This window comes from Equus przewalskii, chromosome 7, assembly GCF_037783145.1.
Source record: "Equus przewalskii isolate Varuska chromosome 7, EquPr2, whole genome shotgun sequence".
Taxonomy (NCBI): domain Eukaryota; kingdom Metazoa; phylum Chordata; class Mammalia; order Perissodactyla; family Equidae; genus Equus; species Equus przewalskii.
In genome coordinates, this window is record NC_091837.1 from 39,819,260 (window position 1) to 39,839,360 (window position 20,101).

The 20,101-nt window shown below is 40.4% G+C and overlaps 1 protein-coding gene across 11 annotated transcripts in view; it reads right to left on the bottom strand.

Moving 5' to 3' along the window:
- GNAL (G protein subunit alpha L) overlaps nucleotides 1–20,101 on the bottom strand; it is a 147,118-nt gene that overhangs the window by 34,394 nt on the left and 92,623 nt on the right. For all 11 annotated transcript variants that reach the window (XM_070629661.1, XM_070629659.1, XM_070629656.1 and 8 more), the window contains one exon: nucleotides 16,325–16,422. In XM_070629661.1, the coding sequence (XP_070485762.1) occupies nucleotides 16,325–16,422 (98 nt within the window). The remainder of the gene's footprint in view (nucleotides 1–16,324; nucleotides 16,423–20,101) is intronic.

A 20,101-nucleotide genomic window follows, 5' to 3' on the forward strand; every position in this document is an offset into this window, starting at 1 on the left:
ATATGAAAAATAATTTTATTGGGTGTGTTAAAATATTACTGGATCCTCATAGGCAGGTTTCTAGTGGTTTTGAAATGTTATACCTGGAATTCTCTTTCCGAGCTCCTCCTCGCTTACCACAGTTTGTATCTACGTCTATATTTATGCTGTTTTGCTCGGTAGCAGTCTGTCCTTTTAGATCTTTCCATGTGACATTTTGATTCGCTACCTCACACCTGGAACACACAGATACTCAATAAATTTCTGTTGAATGTATGAATGCAGCCAAAGGAAATGGCATTGGATATATATCCACTTGGTGACCATTTCAAGGAATAGATGACGTACATTACTGAATATATTACATATATACAAGTTTTCTCTCCATCACCTTTATATTTAGGAACACAGCTATAATTTAAAACTCTGAGACTCCTCAAACCTTGGGAAATTGCAAAGTCATTGTCAAATTATGTTAACATGATGTTAAGTTTTAAAAATGAAAACAAGAAAGAGTTAGAAGGAAACAGACAAGTAGCACCTGAGTAGGCTTCTGCATTGCCCTGCGTGCGAGCTGGTAAACGTCTGGGTTATTAGTCCTCGTTGTGGTGTGGGAGTGCATACTGCTGGGAGAACCCTGTCTTCTCCGTGTCCTCATGGTCTAATTTGACATCCACTCTTGTGTTACATAGGGATTCTCCTGCTCTTTCTGTGCACTGAATAACTTACCAATTTGATGACAGGCTGAAAATTAAATCTAAATACTTCTGTCCCTCTAAAGACAGTCCAGGCTTTCTCTTGGCCCTGAGTAAAGCAATGACCATCTTGCCCTAGTCGTTCACAGAAGAGGAGCCCCATATTCCTTCCCAGTCCTCCTTGCAATAAAGAACTATCTGGATTTTGAAAAATTCAATGGCAGTAATTCTTTTAAAGAAAAGTAGTCTCTAAATATTAATTTTCCTGTTTGGGTTTATGTTAAAGCATAACTCCAGATTCTTTTCAGTTCAGTCTTATTTTAGGATGATTTTGGACTTTCCCAACAAAGGAAACAGCATGAAAGCAGAGGGAGGGGCATGCAGTGTGGTCCTGACCGGGCATCAGGGTACTGGGCTCTGGTCCATCATGGGCAAAGCTGTGTTATTACTGTGTGACCTAGACTAGGCCCACTCTCTTCTCGGGCCTCAGTTTCCTCATTTATAAAATTGGAAAGGGAAGACCTGCAATCTAACAACAGGTGATAATGCCTTCATCAGGCCTTGGCACCAGGAGAGGTTGCTCAAAATCATTAAATTAAAAAAAAAATCCCTGAATTAAGCTAATTCCAGCAAAGTCTCAATGTGTTTTGGCAAAAATGTGAAGCAGTGAAGACTCCCATATACTATTGGTGGGAGTGTTAGTAGATATAACCTCCTCGGGAAAATATCGCATTATCTAATAAAGTTAAAATATGCATCCTCTACGAGCACCAATTCCACTTCTTATCCTCCCTAGCGAAACGCTAGCACATGTACCAGGTTGCAAAAAAGACGTTCAGAGCATCATTATCTGTCATAGCCAAAACCTGGAAATAACCCAACTGTCCAACAAGAGAACAGAAAATAAATTGTGGTATATTTTTCCAATCGACTACTATATAGCAATGAAAATAATTAGACACAACCAAACTCAAAACATGAATAAATCTTAAAAACTTAGTTTGAGTAAAAGAAACAGACCAAAATGGTATACACTACATAATTTCATTTAAAAAAATCCCTGAGACAATCTGTAGAGATTCATTGTAAAATTTACTATGAGAAAAAAATGTATTATTTAAATGGCTTTTCCCTCGGCAGTCTGCGATGGATGTTTGCAAGTCTCACATGGAACATGCAGAGTACATCCAGCAAAACAGAGAAGGTAGACTGTGTCTATTTCTATATTACTCCTGCATTTACGGAATATTCTGTAGAAAGAAAATCTACTCCTTTGGTGGGGGTCCCTGCCTCAGTGAGAGAGAAAAATATAAGTAGAAACTAAAGAACTAGGGAAGGAAAACAAAGGCTGAAATATTTCATGTCTATGAAACGTGTGATGTATTTCTCTTTCCAATCATTCTTCTCATCCTTCACTGGAAATCTTTATTATGCTTTTTTCGAAAAACTTATTCCCCTGCAATAGAAACATGTTGCAATATCTAGGCTGCCTGGTTGTCTAATGGGAAATAGGTCATCCTGTAGACACATTTCTGGATGGAAAGCAATTTCATGACTACACACATGGGACGACAGGATAGGACTGTACAGTGGTCAAGCCAGGCTGCATGTGGGACCCCTCTGAAGGAGTCTGGAAGCTGACTGTTCTCACATAAGTTAGTTTTTAACTTGAGCATTAAGCTTACAACCCATGAGTTAAAAATAGTTAATGTGCACGCTAGCCTATGAGTTTTGTTGCATGTTAAAGCCTTCCCTCGTCCTCCTCTTGCAGCATCTTCTGTGTATAATGGAAACAGCTCGTTAGAAGCTGGGAGCTTCCCCAGGGCTGGTTGGTTGAGCACTGGGAGATGGTGGTGGAGGGAAACAGTATTTGTGTTTCTTATTGCTGCTCCTGGGAAAAAGTGTGTGCAGCTGACACACTCATATCCTTGATCGATGCTGTATTTGATCTGCCACGAGACACAGCTTTTAAGCAGCATAAGGTCGCAGTTAAATTGAACTTAAGGAGGTCAGTTGATTTAAAATACCCATGGTCATGGAATAGAGAGTACTAGTTCTAACAACCACATATTCTGAAAACCATTTAAAGTCTTTTCAATTTTTGTTTAATCCACACTATATACGTAAAGGAAGGAGTCTTTGGCCATTAGTGCCCATGCAAGGCTAAGCTTGGCAATTTCTTTTGGTCAAGAAAGAGCTGCAATTTAAGCTTTTGAGCCAAAACATACAGATTTTGTTAGTTTAAGCCGGTATCTTTAGTTAGAAAGCAAAATGGTATTAGAACTCAAATATAACTTAACTCAATGAGCGCTACTAGAAATAATTTAACACTTCTATTTAGAATGTAAAAAGTCCTATAACAGAGAATATTTCTTATCACTTTCATACTTCTGTAATGTACTATTATAGTATTGAGTTTTCTCTGAGACAGTGAACATTTGAGGATGAAAGGAGGGCAAAGATACGTATTTTTAAAAGACGTTTTAACTTTAAAATGGTTTTGAACTAAGTCATCAGATACGAGATATCGGAACCAAAATATAACGGATGTGCATTCTTGTTGTACTGTTTGATGGAGTTGGGCTAGACTCTTCCAGCTCACACCTGTATTCCAAAAATATTTACTGGGTTCAAGGCTTGGGGGGAACACGATGGGGGACAGGCAAGTAATGCGCAAACGTGATGCATTTATAATGTTCATAAAGCACAGGTGTGTATTCCCCCAGCGTTTCTTCTCCTGGAAGGTCCTCCACAGGTGGGACATAGAGGCGCTGGCGAAGCTTTCCCAATAAATTTGACAAGTGAGGCATTCTAGCAGATATTTCTTTCCTAGGAACCGCTAGGCTGCTTTGGGACATGATTAACCATGTTCTAAATATAATAAACAAACATCTGGAAAACAATACTTAATAGTAAATCTTAGCATACTGCAGGAGAAAGAAAATGTATTTTTAGAGTAGTTTAGGAGTTAAAAGAGAATTCAAAGCTCGCTGAATTTCAGTTACACTAATGTGTGAAACATTGCAAATACTTCAATGGCCTTTACATGAAATAAAATAAGGAGACAAGCACAAATTGCATTCAGCATGGTTCCTGCTCACTGGAAGCATTCTGCTGTTTCCTCTTTCCGCAGTGGCCCCCCACTGTGTGTCTGTCACAGCATCATTTCCCAGCAGGTCCCACCATCTCCCCTAGGTCCTTACAAGGACACTGACTGTAAGCAGGCTAACTATGAGAAGCATGTGCTGAACCAAGGGTGGAGAGGGGAGCGCTGAGGATTCCTAGAGGCAGAGAGCCTCCTGAGAGGGGGTGCCCCATGGGCTGCTCTATTTTCAGAGACGAAATACAGTTGTGCGCCACATAACGACATTTTGGCCAATGAGGGACCACATATGCGACCGTGGTCCCAAAAGATTAGTACCATGCAAACTAGGTGTGTAGTGGGCTATATCATCTAGGCTTGTAAGGTACTCTCTATGATGTTCACACGATGACGAAATCGCCCGACACACTTCTCAGAATGTATCCCCTTTGTTAAGCGATGCATGACTGTACATGGATTTGTTCAGATCACACCATGTGTCAGAGGAAGAACCAGAATAAGAAATGGACCTTCCAAGCTGTGTTCACCTTGTGGTGAGATTCTTCAAGAGATCTGTGATGTTATTAAACATGCTCGATTGAAGATAAAAATTTTCCTTTTATGGAAAAACGATCTATTAAATCTTGTCAATTTTAGAAGATATATTTAGTTACTGAATATATCTTAGCAGAGAGTCACAGCAAAGCAGTTTCTTTCCTAGGAATTACTTCCTGCCTCAGGTAACTGGTATGAGGAATCTTTCATTCTTTCTTCATAGAAATAATGCATAACACTCCAGATTCACGTTAATATCAAGTAGAATAAAAAGCAATGGCATAGCATGCACTTAACTGCTGTCATATGAATAAAACTGTTAGTATCAAACAGAAATTCTATTTGTTCTTAGATTTCCTTGAATTAATATTATAATAGAATAAAGCTTGTATTTTGAAAGTAGCTTTTTGTTGACATTATGGATCCTAATTATTATGAGATCAATAGAGTTTGGGATAAGAAATATATTTAATTTTAACACCAATGCATACAATATCCTCAGCAAAGTTTTTCTTTCTTCCTTTTTAGAATTCTTTCCTTGATATGAAATTACCAAAGGGCAGTTTCCTTACTCCCTAAATCCTATTTTTAAAGCTTTATTTACATTTCTAGATATTGTGAACACAATCTCATTGTTTCTTGGGAGGAGGGAATTCTACATAGTATTTAGTTTTCTCTGAGACAGTGAAGACTTTTGCTCTAAAGGAGGCCATGTAGTAGCAGCTATCAGTACTTCATTCCTTTTTATGGCTGAATAATATTCCATTGAATGGACAGCCGATATTTTGTTTCTCCACTCAACATACGATGGACATTTGGCTGGTTTCCACTTTCTAGCTATTTCACATAACGCTGCTATGAACAGATATTGTGCCTTTATCTAAGCTTTACAGAAAAATTAATTTTGTTTAATGAGAATGGTAGACAATGAATGGTAGAGAAAGCAGAAAAAGAAGTTATAATATAAACATCCATCATTTAACAAAAATTTCTTGAACACCTACTATGTGGTTGCATGGTTCCAGGCACAGTGGTAAACAATTCCATGTGAGCAGTCAACAACAGCTCACTAACCTATCCATAATGAAGAGTTTTAAAAACTTGATGAGATTTAGTTATTCATTCAACAAATATTTACTGAGATGTTACTGTGTCAGGCACTGCACGGAGAAGAACAACTAAAAATCCTATTGGAAAAACTTCTTATAAAATTACCTTCCAATTTCCATAAATATTATTCTTTAAAGATATTACAACATATTTTCAGTATGGGAATTATATTTTGAATCAGCATTTTTGCTTTCCTATTTCTTTTCTTCCCTTTTCTCTCTCAGCAGCATACCTATACTGTCACCTTACCCGGACTCAAGCACACGGATGAGACAGAATTCATTTTATTGGGTGAGGAGTATTAACTTCTGTTGAGCAATTGTTCACCACTTTTGAAGGGAGTCTCTCTTTTTCACTTGGAATTAAATAGAAAGGGCCTGAAATTAGGCAGATTCAAAGGATCAGCAGTCTCCAAATTAATTTTATTGTGATGTCCAAGTTAAAATCTAACACGCGAGTTGCAAAAGGGGGATTGCAATTTAAGGTGCCCAATTCCATGGAGTTTTGTATATTTGGAGTTGTGAAACCATCTCCATAATCACTTTGAGAACATTTCATCACTCCGAAAAGAAACCCCGTACCCATTAGGCAGTTACTCCTCATCCAACCCCCCACTGCCTCAGCCCTATGCAACCCTAATCTACTTTCTGTCTCTATAGACAGACCTATTCTGAACATTTCATATAAACGGAATCATACAATACATGGCCTTCTGTGTCTGCCTTCTTTGACTTAGCATAATGTTTTCAAGATTCATCCACGTTGTAGCATGTATCAGTGCTTCATTCCTTTTTATAGTTAAATAATTTTCCATTGTATAGATACACTACGTTTTGCTTATCCATTCATCAGTGGATGGGCATTTGGGTTGTCTCCACTTTTTTAGCTATTATGAATAACGCTGCTCTGAACATTTGTCTTCCAGTGTTTGTGTGGATGTATGTTTTCAGTTCTCTTGAGTATATGTCTAGGAGTGGAATTGCTGGGTCACATGGTAACTCTATGTTTAACTGCCAGACTGTTTTCCAAAGTGGCTGCACCATTTTACATTCCCACCAGTAGCATATGAAGGTTCCAATTTCTCCACATTCTTGCCAACACTTGCTTCACCTGACTTGTTGATCATAGCCATCCTAGAGGGTATGAAGTGTTGTCTCTTTACGGTTTTCAGATTTGCAACCCTAATGGCTAATGATGCTGAGCATCTATCTGTGAGTTTATTGGCCATTTTTATATCTTATTGAGAAAATGACTATTGTGATCTTTTGTTCATTTAAAAATTGATAAAATTATTATTATTAAAGATAATATTATTTATCTCTTTATTATTGACTTGTAAGAGTTCTTCTGGATATAAGTGTCTTATTGGTTACACAATTACAAATATTTTCCCCTTTTGTGACTTGTCTTTTTACTTTCTTGAACAATGAGGACCTCTATAGAAAAACAACTATCCTGGCTTTCAGTTGCAAATTATGTTCAAGATATGAATTGGATGGAAATGGAAAGTTGATGAGAGCGACTTCAGAATTTGGAAAACGAGTGCTGTTATGACAATCCACTTAATTATAAGCTTAGGGCCAGGACTCATCATCTGTATAATGTAGCACCTGGCAGTGCTGGTGCACAACTGATGCTCACATAATGTTTGTTGAACTTTTAACCTACAGTAGACTCTCACTATCTTTAGGTTTCAAATTTGAAATCCTGGATAAATAAAAAATAATCTGGCATGGTGTAGTCCCGTGTAATCTTAGGTGCTTTTGTTTTCTCCTCTGTAAAATGGAGATGATAGACTGAGTTGCGTGAGGATTAATACATTTACTCATATAATGTGCCTAGAACAGCGCCCCCATATGGTAAGATTCAATAATGATGAGCTATTTTGCAGCTACAATTTGAAAGCTGAGAGAGACAGCTTCAAATGAGAGACACATCTCAAGTTATTTTGAAGCTGTATACTTTATTAATGGTGGTTCTTAGTGGTTTTCAATCTGAGTTCCCTGGGTTCTTTGAAAGTGTTTCAAAGAATTCAGCAAAAATTACACTTAAAAGAACTGTAATAAAAACCCTCACACACACAAAAATGTCTTATGGCCATGTTGTAACTTGTGGGGTCCCATTAATGTGTTAATTTGTGCTGCTGTTACTTATTTTTCTGTAGACTTCTGAGCACATCTTTACATAGGTATATTTTTCTTCCCCCTACATTTTTCTATGAAAATTTCAAACATACAATAAATTTGAAATAATTTTATAGTGAATGCTTGAATACCCACCATCTAGATTCTGCCATTACTATTTTATTGTACTTTTAAAAAATCACATATCTACCCATCTTATTTTTGATGCATTTCAAAGAAATTGCAGACACCAGTACACTTCCTCCTAAATACTTCAGCATGTAGGTCATTATCTAGAAATCAATATTTGTTCACAGTTTTCTCTTTTGAAGTAAATTTCGATCCACTGAAACACAAATCTTAAGTGTCCATTTGCCGAGTTTTGACAAATGTGTACACCTGTATAACTCAAACTCCTACCCAGGTATTATGCATCTAGTTCGCCTTCTTGCAGATGTCTGGTTGTTTGGAAGGCAGGTTGTAGCAGTGCACTGGCCATCATTCAGGTGACGCAGCACCTGTCCAGGAGCAAACCGTGAGGGCAAGTCCCCCGAGGCACCGAGGACACAGCAGCCTGCTTCTTCACATGCCAGGGAAGCGTGGGCTCACCTGTGGGGCCCAAGTTCTTGTCACAGAGTCACTCTCTTACAGACGGTACTTGTGCTTTTAAAAATTTAAGCATCAGACTTCACATTTATGTTAAGGAATGTGAGGAGTTGTTAGAGGCTATTAGAAATTCAACTTGGAAGAACATTTCTTACAGTTCTCCTTTCCACAATTCTGCATAATTTAACTTAAAATGTTTCTTGTATTATAAGGCAAACAAACAAACAAAACCCATTTTTGCTACCATTTGCAACTACTCATCTACATAAACCAGAATATTGCCAGACATCCCCTCCCCCAGTAGGAGGAAACTGGATGTTGAACCTCGTGAAAGACTCAAATGTCATCTATAAGCACTGAATTTCAATTTTGTTTTAATCAAAGGGTCACAGAGATCTTATGATAGGTAAATCAATGTGAACATCTAAAATAAATTTCACTCTAATAAAGCACCACTTTGATTTGGTATTTGATATAAACTCCATTTGGTCCTGTGGGTACAAATTTTGGAAACTGGCCACGGGTTCTACACTGGACTCCGTGGAGCCCTGTATTTCTTGGTGCCAACTGAGGGGCCACAAAGGAGCAGGGTAGAGGCCAAGGGCGACGCGTTGGGCCCCTCGCCACTGCTGCCCAGGGCAGGCTCTTCATTACTGGTGCCCCACACAGGCCTCTGTTTGACAAAGGGTTCTATTTCTAAGAAATAGTGGAAAAATACAGCTCGAAGGCATCAAAAACATGTTTTTTAAAAAAGTATATATAGTTAAAAGGGCCCGAATTTCACAGCTTTCAAAACGAATCTAGCAATACACAGTGAATGGGAAACATCATCAGAACTAGGGTGACATGCTAGCGGGGCAAGGCCTTGGAGCCCCACGTGGTCCCAGAGTCCTCTCTTTTGTAAGAAGTCTGAGGATTCAGTGAGACAACGCATGGAATCCACCAGCATTCTCCACTCAAGGGGGCAGTTTTCCTGAGAGATTTAAACACTCTGTTTACACAATGTGAAATAATAGAAAACATATATATTAGTCTCTGACCCCGGGTACTGGCACAGACCTCCTGAAACCCTTGTAATTTCCTGGGTGATAGCAGTGTCTTTTGTTCTAATGAGATCACTCTGGGTGGGCTCCTAGATGGGGCCTGGTCACCAGAAAGAACAAGCCATGATGAGAAGCTAGAAACTTTCAGTCCCACCTCCACCCTCCAGGAAGGGGAGAGGGCTAGAAATGGAGTTGATGATCCATCAGCCTATGTGATGAAGCCTCCAGTAAAATGCCAAAAGTATAGGGTTTGGAGAGCTTCCAGCTGAACACATCCATGTAACTAGGAGGGTGACGCCCCCCGACTCCACGGGAGCAGAAGATCTTGTGCTCGGCCCCTCCCAGGCCTCGCCCTATGTATCTCTTCATCTGGTTGTTCATCTGTATCCTTTACTGCATCCTTCACTTCGTAATAAACTGGTAAATGTAAGTATGTGTTTCCATAAGTTTTGAGAGCTGTTTTAGCAAATAATCAAGTCCAAGGGGAAGGAGCCCTGGGAACCTCTGACCTGTAGCCAAGTTGGACCAAAGTTGCAGGTAACCTGGGGATATACTACTTGCAATTGGCATCTGAATTCGGGGCAGTCTCGTGGGACTGAGCCCTTAACCCATGTGATCTGACGCTATCTCCAGGCTGACAGTGTCAGAATTGAGTTCAACTGTAGGACCCCCAGCTGGTGTCACAGAGAACTGCTCAGTGTGGGGGAACCCCTCCCCCCACCACAGCTGGTGTCAGAAGTGTTGTGAGTGTGGTAGTGGTGTGAGAGTAAAGGAGACACAAAGGAGAAGTGTAGCTTTCCTACTCACACAGAAACATTTGTTTAAGCCCTCTCAAAAATTCCTTCTCAGGGCGAGGGTGTCCAAATTAGTGAAGAAATGGATAACCAGGGGCTGACCAACTTACACTGAGATATTTGCCTCTAAATTTATTCTTCATATGTGAAGAAAAATTTTTACTGAACTGCACATAAACAGGAACATTTCCAATTCTGCAGATCTAGAAAATAAATTTGGCTAGAAATAAGGATCAAGATGAGAGTTAAGGAGAACACGTATGTGCCCCTGGGTGGCTGAATATATATTTAATGAATGCAATAGTATTTAGTAACATGCGTATTTTAAAATATAGTTTCTTTTATCTTAAAATGAGCTGCAAAAAGTCAGCTGTGAATTTGAAACTTCATTTTTGCTAATAATTTCTAGATTGTTCTGAAAGCTTAGTATTCAAGGACTTCGGGGCCACGAGATGGAAACCAGTGCTAGAGAGGGGTCACCATGTCACCAAGACTCCTGACTGTTGGCAAAAGGCGGACAGGGGATGCAGCAGAAAATCACTTTACCTTTTCACTGCTATTTTCTTTTTTTTCTGGGATATTCTCTGCCTTTGAGAGTATTCTGAAACCAATTATTCAAACGGATATACTCCTGGAGGCCTTCTATGTAAACAAATCAGTAGAAGCATAAGAACCTGCAGTCTGAGCTGTAGAGTTTCAAGTTACATTAACCAAAGTCTGATTTTATAAACCTGTTATAAAGACCCAACTTTCTCTGATTTTCTTTCTCCCAAAATAGCTGTTTCCACGGCTACATAGTCACTTATTATTAGGACTTAGAGGAAATGCATTTGTGGGGATAATGCAGTAGAGATTCTTTTTTAATTTTCACAGTGGGAACTGGGGAATTGTGTATAAAATACAATCCCTGGTCATTTGCACAGCTTGCTTGAAGCTTCAAAGGCACTGATTTTTACCAAAAGTACAATACTTTACTTAAAGCTATGTTATGACGATTGTTCCCACACTCCTCTAGCCCAGGCAGTCCTGGCGCAGGACACGCAGTGGAGCTGACCCAGCCTTACAGCAGCCTCTGCTCAGGGATGGGGAAGTGGCCACGGACCTGGCCTGTGGGTTCCAGGCACCGGCTGGTGGGGCGGTGTGACTAGGCTAGATGGGGACAAGGCTAGATGCGGACAGGCTGCCTGGTTGTTAGCAAAACTCATCTCCCCTGTTTCCCCTGGGATCTGACCTGCAGATTATGGAGTGGACCTGCCACTCAGGAGCAAGGGAGGAGAGGAGCAGACAGGGAAAGCGAAGTCGAAATGCCCAGAGAGCAGGAAGAGCTGGTCCCCACAGTGTCCCTGACTCAACAGTGGCTTCGAGAGACTCAGAACAAATTCCCCTTTCTCCAAGTATCCTGAGCAAGTTTCCATTCCTTGCCTGCCAAACAGCGTAACGTAGATCTTAATGGCCTTTTTCATTGTACAACCACAGGCACTTTATAATTTGGGGGCTCCCATTCGCACAGGTGTTTTTGCAGGCTTGGAGAGCGGTGTGCATTTGTGGTGGGTTGAGTATGAAGAAACAGGCCTGAGAAACACACGTTTAGACTTTCATCTGTCGTTGACAAGAGGATCCCCGGCTCAGTGAGGAGACCGCCCCCTGGCCAATCATGACTGCTGTTCCCATTGCTTTTCCTGCCCTGGATCCTTCCCTACTCCGTAATCTTTCCTTTTAGATTGAGATATAATTCACATAACATATAATTTCACATACCATAAAATTCACTGTTTTGAAGTGTACAATTCAGTGGTTTTTAGTGTATTCACAAGATTGTACAACCATCAGTACTATCCAGTTACAGAACATTTCCAGTATCCCCAGAGGAAACCCTGCCCCGATAGCAGTCACTCTCAACTTCGCCTGCCCCCAAGGCCCTGGCAACCACTGGTCTGCCTCCTGTTTCTATGGATTTGGCTATTCTGAACATTTCATATACATGGAATCATAAAATATGCAGCCTTTTGTGTCACGGTTCTTAGCATAATATTTTCAAGGTTCATTCATGTTGTAGTATATCTCAGCACTTTCTTTTTTATTGCCAAATAATATTCTGTTGTGTAATGTATCACATTTTGTTTATCCATTCATCATTTTATAGTCATTGGGGTTGTTTGCACTTTTTGGCTATTATGAATAATGCTGCTATGAACGTTTGTGTATGAGTTTTTGTGTGGATGTATGTTTTTAATTCTCTCAGGTATATATCCAGGAGGGGAATTGCTGGAAACTTCTGTGTTTAAGCTCTTGAGAAACTGCAAGAATGTCCCTAGGTTCTTGATTGGCAGCTCAGCCTTAACAGAATTTCAGCATCACTGAGAAGCACTCTCCCCCCAAATATTCCCATGGTTTCCGCCATCGTAGAAATTACTTTAACAGGGCTTAGAATTACTTCCTTCACAATACCCATTAAGGTTCAAAGTGCAATACTGTTGAGCAAGGTAACAGAGTGACTTCGATTCACACCAAGATGTGAGCAGATCTTTTCTCAGCGCAATTTAGAGAGGAAAAAAGAAAACATGTCAGAACACCAGGAATCTGGAAGCGGAAATTGGGGGGAGAGGGGGCCCACAGAGAGTGAGTCTGGGGTGTGGCGTGCGCTTTTAAAGGGACAGGGTCAGCCTCTCCTATCAGTACCATATTGAATACGGGGCCCCTGTTTTGCGAATTCATTTATTTCAAATAGCGCTTAATGAGCACCAGCTTTATGCAGGAACACTCACCTGAGAGCTCGGCATTTGAGGATGGATAAGACACATTCCCTCAGGAATTCAGAATCTAGGGGGCTGGACAAGATGGCCTGAGTATTGTGGTCCTGGGGCTTTACTCCAAGATCATGTCCCTTCACTGGTTTGACATTGAAATGTCATTTCTTTTATGAAGGGAGAGAGATGGGAGATGGAAGCAGCTTATATTCCTTTAACATCTTATTTGGCAACATAAGAAAATTTGGCAGCCCTATGTTCTAACATGGTCTAACAAATGGTATTAAAATGTTATTTGTTTTTCAAACCCCTCACCTCCTCCAATCTCAAAACCTGAGTGTTGAGGAAAAACAAGATAGTTATTAAGAGGCAAAGATTATTGATCCAACTCGATTCCCATGCATATGAAAATGGATAAAAAAGCAAAGTTGGAGAAGTTAGGATTAACCTAGATAGTGACGTTTAGAGGGGGAACTGATTTCTGTGATTCTGCGTGGCCCAGAGCTAAAGTATAATCGAAGCTTTGGTTTCATTCCTGACAAGCCTGGAAAGGGAATCTGGACCTCACGCCCCAGAGTCTCACTCACAAGACGGTTTTCATCCGTGGCGCTCGGTAATCTGAAAGGACGGAATTGAAAGAGACAGCAGATCTTGGCTGTGGTCCCGCCTGTTGGTGGGAAAGCGTGATCCTCTCGGCACCCTAGCTGACCTCCCTGGGCCTCCGTTGCCACATCGGTGGCATAACAGCAAGAGCTTATCTAGGCCTACCATGCACCAGGCACTATTGTGAGGACTCTGCATATCTACTTATTTAATCCTACAACAGCTGCATGAGAATAGATCCCATAATTTTTCCTATTAAAGTAATTTGCCCAAACTCTCACACAATGGTCGGTGGCTGAGCTAAGATCCGAATCCTAACTGCCTACTGTCAAGGTTCATACTACTTCTTTTTAAAAATTTTTATTTGCATATTCTATTTTAAATTAAAGCGTTAATTCTGTCACTATAGTGCTGTAAGAATCAGTTGTCTCTTTTTTTTTAAAAAAGAGAAATTCCGAGTTTGACACTGAGTGGCACTGTGGCGTCCCCTCGCCACACCTTTGCTCAAGAAATACTGGAAAAGTAGGATAAAACACATATTCCACATCAACTTCAAATACAAATGTATGTGAATTTTAATATTATTACGAGCTGTGCTAGAAATTCCAGCTGCTAACATTTTCGTAGTATATCCTTCCCATCTCTAAAACATTGTGATTTAACATGTAATTCTGCTGTGGCTTTTAAACGATTGTGAAACGACACGTTAGAGAAAGAGCGAGAGAGAGTAAGAGGGAACAGTAAAGGCCCTTCAGGAAGTGGTGTGCCTCCCGGGATCTCTCAGCCTGCGTGTCAGCTCCCCCGGAACCCGATCGCCACTCCCACATCCAAATCTAAACCAGCCTGGCTTTCTGGACTTCATGACCCAGCTGTGGAAGGAAAGCAAAGGTCCTCACCAGCTGACAGGAGAGTAACCACAGGAATGTACTCACAAACGTAACAACGGGGCGTGGCAAACTTAAAAAGGGAACGTTGATTTAAGGCAAGTTGTGAAGGAACTGTTAAACATGGCAGGAAGTGAGAAATTTTAAATAATTTTCTAGTTAATAAAAATTTTTAGTTAGTAAATAGTTTCTTTAGCAGATGTGGTGGAGGATCATTAAAGCTTTCAGTGGTCATTTCAGGGCGTGTGGAGCAGATCCGTGCGCCATCTCTGTTTACGCCCTGCCCTGCCAAGCGCCGCTCTCTAGATACAACTGCTGCTCATCAAATGCTCACGGACTGAGGTGGGTGTAGCCAGTTCTTGGGCATGATAAGAAGAAGGTTAAGTAAATCAGTCTCCCCCATCTTGGCCCAGAAATCCTCTTCCGTCCTCTGGAGGCCTCCCTCTCTCCAGATGTGATTCTAGGCTCCTCCTCCTGGAACCAACATCTAAGGCCTGAACTCCCTCAGTCCAGGACCTTCTCCTCTCTCTTCACTGGCTCCACTTGTGTTCGTGCATTTCCAAGCCCATCAGTGGGCTGATAACATCCGATCTCTTACTGCCAGTCTCTTTTCTGAGCTCCGGCTCCTACAGCCGACCCCCTGCTCGCTCTCTCCAACTGGATTTCCCTTTGGCATCACACACTTTAACTTCTCCAAATCAAGGCTTGGTATCTTCCTCTGTCCTCCCATATACAACATTTCTGGGGTTTCTCTATCTCAACAAATGGCACCATGACCCACCCCTTTGTCATCCTTGATCGCCCTCCCCCCACCTCCCTCATACGATCCACCAGCTACTTCTGTCTTCCGGTTCCCAGACTCACCTCCATGGCTACCACTTGAGTCGAGGCATGCCCCTGGGGTCTCTGCCTCCTCCTTTTAATTCTCCATGCTGCAGCCAGGGTGAGCCCCACAACCTCACTCATCCAGCCAATGGGCACTCATGGCATTTGGAAGAAAATCCAAGTTCCTTGGTATGACCTTCAGCGCTCAGGAGGGTCTGGCCTCACTGACCTCTCTCACCTGTTTACGGCCACTCTTTCATTACTTACCGGCTCCCAGAGTGGCCTCGTGTCAGTGCCTGGGACACAGCCAGCACCCCCCTCCTTGGCCCTGGCCATTGGCCCCACTCAGTACCCATCACAGGTGATGGTGTCTGAACTCCTAGGGATGAGGAAGGGCTGGGGGGGCCAACAACTACTCTCTCCTCGAAATGAGTATTCACGACGTAGCTTCATTAGTTGGTTCCAAATATTCTGAATTCCCAGATTTTATGCTATGGAATCTCTTTGACAAGCATGAATTTTTAGAGTTTACAGACTTAAAATGTAAAAATGCTCATTTCCTGCTGCCCAAAGAGTTATATAAGACAACTTGTTAAATATAGTTTTATCAAAATAGCAAACATATCTAGAACTTCTTGTTTAACATTCTTCTGGGGACCATTATTCTCTAATAGTTATAGAATGAATCTAAAATAGCAAAAGAAAATGGGAAAAATGAGCATTTCAGGGAAAAACAATGAGCCAGCCTGGGCACCACAGTCCTTTCCTTATTCTTATTTCTCTTCGTAACATTTTTTCACCAAATATTTACTTATTAATACCATCAACTTTCAAGGTTCTAGTCTAATTCTGATGTGTATAGGATGATCTCTTATTACTTTAAGAGCTTGGGCTTGATTGCAGATGTTGATATTATTTTAAAATTTAATTTGGGGGCCCCTGCTCCATAATTAAAATATAAGGAATACCTAAATATGTTATAATTTATGAATATGCCTACCACTCTATAGAAAGCAAAAAATGAACAGAACTGGAAACAGAGATCCGGATAAAACGAGTACAACTGGTTCTGGTTCTCCCCCGAAACACTGACTGCTATTGGATTTTCAGTTTTCCATCTACTAACCACATCCCAGTCTAACAGCTGATTTCTGCAGTGAGATGTTAATTATTTGTTCCTTGCATTCAAGAAACGTCAGTAACCCTGGGAGGGCAGCACAGCTGTGGGTGCAGGCCTGTCTTCAAAGAGGTCCGGGCCCTGCGCGGGGACAGACTTACTATTGTGCGCAGTCGATCAGCTGGTATTCATTTGACCTCTCAAAGCACGCCTTCACGCCTTCATCATCCCAAAGTTTCTTCACATGATCAAAGAATTCCTAAAATTTGAAAGTTACAAATGAGAAAACGCAGGCATTATAAACTTTCAAAAAGTTAAAAGTAAAAAGAAACTGCCAAAAAAAAAATCTGCAGGTAGCACATGAATTGTTTTCTCTGTGAAAGTCTACTTTGCACTCAGTAAAATACACAGATCTTGCACTCAGTGTGATGAAAAATGGATGCATCTGTGTTATCATCGCTCAAGTCAACTTGTCAAACATTCTTATCATTCCAGAAAGTTCCCCCAAATGAAAATTACAAGTCAAAAGTTAATGACATTCATTAACTACAAATACAACTAAGCACAACTTTAAAGTTCTTAGCATTCAGTAACTTAACTAGCAGAACTGCCACTTCAGCAATGAAAAAACACGCTTATTATCATGGCAAGTTCTGTTTCTTTAAATTTCCTATGTGAATCATGATTATGAATAGACGTGGTTGAGCAGATGGGTTAATTTGGCCCAGAAGCATCAGGTACATAAGAAAGAAATCTTTAAAATGACATTCTTTGGGGATAGCAATTTACTGTTTTTTTGAGTGTTTAAAAACTATGAGTTAAGCATGGACTGTGATTTTTGCTTCGTTCAAGCGCGCGCAGGCAGAGAGCTCAGTTTCATCATTACAGCAGGTAGCACCCTCTGAAACAAGACCCTTCATCTCAAAGTAAAAGGTGGCTTTATGAATTCATTATTTCCAAAATTACCCAAATTAAATCAACAGCGCTGCGGAAGCAAATGACTGCAGATTAGTCATAAAATATAAAAGAAGTTACGTAAATTTTCACAAAACACTTCGTTAGAATATTTATATACCTTCCCACGTCAGTCATTAGCCCCTCATGGCAACCCCAGGAAACACCCATTTCTGTCTTTGATCTGCATGGAAGAATTCGCGGGCTACAGGGCCAGTGAGCAGTCGATGCCAGTATGTTCATCCATTCACTGTGGCTGCCACAGTCCCCAAGAATCACCATACATTCTTCGGAGAAAAAAAATAAAGGGTTGGTACTTCTACAGAGTCACAACTCCATACAAGGGTGGATACAAGTATTGTGGGGCCTGATGCTTACACAACTGGCGGGGGGGTGGGGGGCTCTTTGAAAAAAGAAAAACAAAATTATGAATACAAAATTAGGTACAAAACTGGGGTCGGCCCGTTGGCGCAGTGGCTAAGTTGATGCATTGTGCTTCGGCGCCCGGGGTTCATGAGTTTGGATCCCAGGTGTGGATCTATACACTGCTCATCGAGCTATGCTGCAGCGGCATCCCACATACAAAGCAGAGGAAGACTGGCATAGATATTATCTCAGGGCCAAGGTTCCTCACCAAAAAAAAAAAAACTAGGCACAAAACCTTGAAAGTAGGAGTAGGCATGAGGGTCCCTGAGCTTAAGCTTCACCAGCTTCTAGTACATCCAATTCTGACGTCCCAGGATCAGGAACAATTATTAAAGTTATGCCACAAGTCTCTATGTCTATCGTCTGTCTATCACCATCATCAACAAATCCAAACTGTCCACAGCTGACAATGAAGCCACAATCTCCACATGAAAGAGAGTAGCTGAACATCTCAGTTTTTATCTTGTCTCCTTAGATTTGTGTTTCCTTCTGGAATCTCCCACTGCTGCTCCTATCACTCCAGTAAAAGAGTTTGTAGGCCTCCTTAAGAAAACTTTCTTCTAAGAGCCATCTGAAGACACACACAGACACACACACCCCCCTACATCTACAGAGAAACACTCTTATCACACTATCATTGCAATGGTCTTGGAAGACGGTGATAACCCCGTGTCATGGTTATACTCAGAGTTGAGCCCCACCTCTCTCCCCTACTGCAAAGCCCCAGTGCAGTCGTCCCTTGACTAAAGTTCCTTACTGTCTTTAACGAGTGTCAGAATCAGTTTTTCTTTAACAGTCTGAGCCGAAGCCTTTGAGACAGAATTACAGAGGAGAGCTTGACCTGAGAATCAAGACACACGATTTCTGGGGTACATGTTGATAGCAGTAGTAAAACAGGCATTGTGGGCACTGCGCGTTTAAAATAGATGCTTTGGACAACACCAAAGAAACACAAAAGCAACAACATTCTCTCTGCTTCAGCTTCCTCACTGGTAAACAAAGAAGTTGGACTAGAATACAGTGAGGTCCCCAGGATTCTCCATGTTTACTTTTTAAGGGGTTCTAAAAGCTTCATGGAAAATTCCAGGGCTGCTGCTGCCATTGCTTCTTCAACTTTTTATTAGGGAAAATTTCAAACTTACAAAAGCAGAGAGAACGACTTCCCAGGCACTCATTACTCAGCTTCCACATTTACCAACACACAGCCAATTTTCTTTTATCTGTATCTCACGCCTTTTTCCCATCTTCACAATGAATCACTCACACCATGTTCTTTCATTTCACCATCATTTCTAAAAGATAAAGGCTTTTAAAAATTGTAGCCACTATGCCACTATCTCAAAAAAAATAAACAAAGAAATGATTCAGTAAAATCATTAAATATTCAGTCAGCTAGTGCAGCTTCTTTAGTTATAATTAAACATTTGTCCACAGCCAGGCTAGAATTCTCAAACATTTGCTAAAACAACTGGGAAACAAATATGAGGAATAATTTTAGTGTGTCTCCATTAGCAACTTGGATGAATAATACTAGATAAAAATAATTTCAGTGTTGTGTGTGTGTGCATGTGTCTGAAGAGTGATTCACAGTGAAATGTAACCTGTTTTTCACATCTGAGAATATAGGGAAATTGAGAACACAAAAATAATACTAAGTGACACTTCTTAATTTTTTCTGTATTAGGAAATATGAGAATCGCCTTGTGATCTTTACATATTTAGCAACTGGAATACATGAACATTTATGTTACTCTTATTCAAAGGAATTTGAGTTGTGTTATAGAAAACAAAAATTTAAATGATACCAAACTTAAACCTGCCTTTTAAAAGCAAGGCTTTAAATTTTTATAGCACAATTTTGATTTTTAAATCAATATTTAAACTAAAATTTAAAAAAATTTAAATACCTAACTCCTCCATTTCCTATTGTAACATTTTCCTTCTAGTACTGCTGTCTACATCTTCCTTTCTACACCAAGTACATTCAAAGCTAACTTGGAATTCTCAGAGGAGTAATAAAACATTTTTTTTGCTTTTAAATTCTTCATGACTGCTTTAAAACAGAAATAAACATATGACAAGAAACAAAATAAAAAGTTCTTGCATGATTTCTCTGCTAATATAATACAATAAAATAACAATATATAATACAATAACTTTTTGGTTACACTGACACTTGAGTACATTTTTCACTTTTGAAGTAAGAATCAAAAGCCTACTTTGTATCTCTTGAATTTGAACGTGGTCCAGTGCTGTGGAGTCAAAGCTCAGCACACTCACAGGTCTCAGGCAGAGCTGCTTCGGGTGCCCTGTGCTGAGGCTGGCGAAACTGCTACCGGGTTGAGTGTAAAATGTTATTCCTTATTCCTATGGCACAATATTCTTTGCAGGATGACTGATGGAAAATATTCCTCTTTCATTTCAGTGTCAGGAATACTTTGCATCTCTCAAGCAATTGCTTTTTAAATGTTATTCTTCATTTTTAATCTTATGGGCCCTCTGACTTTTCTGCCGTTTTTATTTACATCAGTCAGTTGACTGCATAAAAGTGTAGAAAT